We start from the raw sequence: 3758 nt of genomic DNA, 5'->3' as shown, positions 1-3758 counted from the left end.
CAGTACAGGGACCAGTGGCAGAATTTAACCCTAAGGGCTTATCAATGTAGATTTAAAAATTATTGGTCAAATTCAATATTCATTCCTTAAAGTTAAAGAGCTAGCGAGCAAAGCACATGATTATAGCTGGAAACCATCACTCATTGCCGCAATATCTTTCAATTAAACAAACTAATTATGTTGATTGACAAAATTTAAAAAATTGAAGTTAAATTTGTTGAATTTTGTAGATATAAAATCAAATTGATAGAATATGTAAATATTGGAACTTTAAATTTGTTATTAGGCCAATAGATATTGGAGAGTTAAATTCGTCATCTCCCCTGTTATTGCAGAGGTTTTCTCTGTCGTGCGATATATATATACAAATCAAAACTGATTTGAAAACATGAATCTCGAACCTCTGTTCCATTTTTTTTGAGGGTATAGCAAACCACATCTTTAAAATAATCATAATAAGCAATGGGTTCGGGGTATTTTGAGCATCTCACTAGCAAAATAGCCATCTTGTGTTATTTACAGAGGTTTTCTCTATAGGATGCGCAATCTTTTGGGCCAACAAACTAGAAATCACGCTTCCATACGATTGCGATATCCTGTGTAAGTTTATGAAAACCAAACCAGCAGATTTGCATTAAAACTTATCCAGTTTTCAGTTCTCGCAATAACCAAAACAAAACTTTCTAGAAAAAAAACAGAGCTTGTAATCGCGATCAATGTGCATTGTTTAACATGCATTTGTCTTTGTTGGCTCGAGTTAGAAAAGCTGACTTGGGCTCTATTTATTGTAATCCAATACATTCAAGGATTGCAAATCACATTACACTCTTGTTCTGTGTTTTGGGGAAACAAAAACCTGTTTAGTTTTAGCAGAGCTGAAGAAATGGAGGAGATCGACACAGTTAATCTACGAGCAAATCATGTGCAAAAGTGGAGGTTTTGTGATCATAGTGGTACACTTCCTGCTGGTAGGATTGTTTTAAGGGTTACGAAAGACGAAAAGAAATGGTGGCGGTTTGAATGCTGCCGGATTGAAGGAGGCATGCACTACATCAGTGGCAGTGCATGAAGCGACTTGGTTGAACCAAGGGTCCATGCTAGACTCACTCTTTATGCTAAACAAGACGGTAAAGCTTTCAACAGAGTGTGGGTGAGAGCAGGGTAGAGAGAGAGCTTATTTGCTCAAGCGATGAAGTATATCATGGTTTCTGGTTTTCTTTGTTAAACTTTGGCCTGCAATGCAACAGGAGACCAGCAGCTACAGTTCATCTCAACACCAGCAGCAAGTTTACTTACAAGTCAGCATTGGAGCTGAACCGAATGTAACAATTAATTTGTTTAATTTGTTCCTATGTAACTTTGTCTAGTTTACTTGTAATTTGTTCACAATTTTAGTAGGATTAGTTTATGATTTGAATTGATGTAATAGCTGATATGTCAGCTTCCTTTGTGTGTAATTTAAGCTAATGTTAGTCATGTATTAGTGGGAGCAGTTAATTCATTAGGTAACTTATTTTTTGTAACTCATATATTTCAAACTTTGAATGAAAATCAAGTAATGAATTTTTCTGTTATCTTTTTGTGAAAAAGTCTCATTTCTCTCTTTGCTTCAGTTCTTTCATTTTTGTTTTTGTTTTACTTCTTTTGCTGCTGCCAATGTTCCAACAAATAGTAATCAGAGCCTGTCATCTTTGAGGGCCTCTATTGTTGGTTGTTTTTGGTTGCCTTATTTTGAGATTAAAAGCTTGAGAAGAAAGAAACAAAAAGTTGTTGACCTTGCTGTTGCAAAATGAGTTTTACACCACCTCCACCACCTGTGTTCACTAGTGAAAACTACCACATTTGGGTGATTAAGATGAAGACATACCTTCAGGCGCATGATTTGTGGAATGTGGTTGAAAATGATACTGAACCACCTCCATTGAGGGCCAATCCCACCATTGCAAAGACCAGGCAACACAGTGAAGACTGTGCTAAGAAGCATAAAGCGATGGCCTGCTTGCAGAATGGAGTATCCGATGTGATCTTCACTCGGATAATGGCTTGTGACTCACCTAAGCAAGCATGGGAGAAGCTGAATGAGGGGTTCATGGGTTCAGATAAGACAAGGCAGCAACAAGTGATCAATCTCAAAAGAGACTTTAAGAACCTGAAGATGAGAGAATCAAATACTATCAAGCAGTACTCAGACAGGATAATGACCACCGTCAACAGTATTAGGCTCCTTGGAGAAGACTTCAGTGAGAGCAGGGTTGTTGAAAAGGTCATCACCACACTTCTTGAAAAGTTTGAGTCTAAAATCTCATTACTTAAGGTCATTGGTGTTAAGTGGGTGTTTAGAGCCAAGTATAATGCTGATGGCTCATTAAATAAACACACGGCAAGGCTTGTGGTGAAAGGCTACAACCAGTAATATGGCATTGATTTTATGGAGACATTTTCTCCAATAGCAAGGCTGACACAATTAAGCTTCTGTTTGCCTTGGCTACTCACAAGCAATGGAGAGTTCACCAGTTAGATGTTAAGTCAGCATTTCTGAATGGTTTCCTCAAAGAGAAGATTTTTATTATGTGTCAAAGTCTACTCCCTTTCATGCTTTCTCCTTCAGTTTAAAATTTAAAAATTTGTATTTTTCACTTACATGAAATATAATATAATATAAAATAGTGATAAAGTAGAAATAAAAAGTTGAGAGACAATTTGTTGCAAATGAAATAGTAGAGGCTAAATAAAAAAGGTGTAAAGGTTGAGGGTTAAATCTGTTATTATGCCACGCATGTAAAACACAAAATAAGCATTTAATGGCATAATTTTAACTGAAGTTCATTTTGCCCATTCATCTAATGTGCAGGGACCAATTTGCTCATTTTTTCAATAATAGGACCATAATTTAATCTGGGATATAGTACATGGACTTAAATTACTTTTACCTTGATTAGAGATATATAAATTGAGGGGTATCCGGGCCTCCAAAATTTTTAACTTTATTCCCTCCAAACTTCTATAATTGTATCTTGACTTCCAAAATAAAATTTTTGATTTTGCTCAGACTAATTACGAATCAAATTTTGATACAACTAAATCAAATTTTAAGAATAATGGTATAATCATTTTCCAATATCTTAGATTATACCATTCTTCTCCAAGTTAGCTGACTCACTTTCTCATGCTCTCACGACATGGCCAGAAGAGGAAAAGCGATCGTGCAATATGTACATATATATGGTCATATATGTTATTACAGTGACGTGCAACCCAAGAACCAAAATACTACGTGGTCGAATTTAATATTTAGTGGGAGGAGTTAAAGAGCAAGCAAATTAAGCACGTGGTTGTCACTGTTGCAAAATCCTTCAGTCAAACAACTAATTTTGTTGGTTGAAAATGAGAAGTATTCAACAACTTTTCCTTTAGTAGAAATTATTAAGGTTGTCTGGTCTGTGGATACTATAATATATAAATAGAGCGTTGAAAAATGAAACTCGCGATCCATGTTTTTTGGGGTGAGCTTTAAGATAACAATTATAATGGCTTTGGAAACTCACCATCTCTCGAGCAAGCTGGTGAGCCTCCCATATCTCCTTCTCTCTGAGATTTTATCTGTCGATTGAGAAAAAGCTTTGCGCAACACTACCAAATTGAGGCTAGCTGTTTGACCAAGTGAATTAAGGTTGAACATCTAGCTGTCCTTCTCGCGATGACCAAAACAAAGAAACTAGAAAGATTTGCAGTATATGCAAGAATGTCGCAAGATATTT

The 3758-nt window shown here is 35.9% G+C and overlaps 1 protein-coding gene across 1 annotated transcript; it reads left to right on the top strand.

The window, feature by feature from the left end:
• Nucleotides 1-1789: 1789 nt before the first annotated feature.
• On the top strand, nt 1790-2413 carry LOC128040622 (uncharacterized). The gene has a single exon (XM_052629869.1). The coding sequence runs from the start codon at nt 1790-1792 to the stop codon at nt 2411-2413; it is 624 nt and encodes a 207-aa protein (XP_052485829.1).
• Nucleotides 2414-3758: the final 1345 nt, after the last annotated feature.

This window comes from Gossypium raimondii, chromosome 4, assembly GCF_025698545.1.
Source record: "Gossypium raimondii isolate GPD5lz chromosome 4, ASM2569854v1, whole genome shotgun sequence".
Lineage (NCBI taxonomy): Eukaryota > Viridiplantae > Streptophyta > Magnoliopsida > Malvales > Malvaceae > Gossypium > Gossypium raimondii.
The sequence above is the reverse complement of the archived record's forward strand: the minus strand, read 5'-3'. Positions and strand labels throughout refer to the sequence as shown.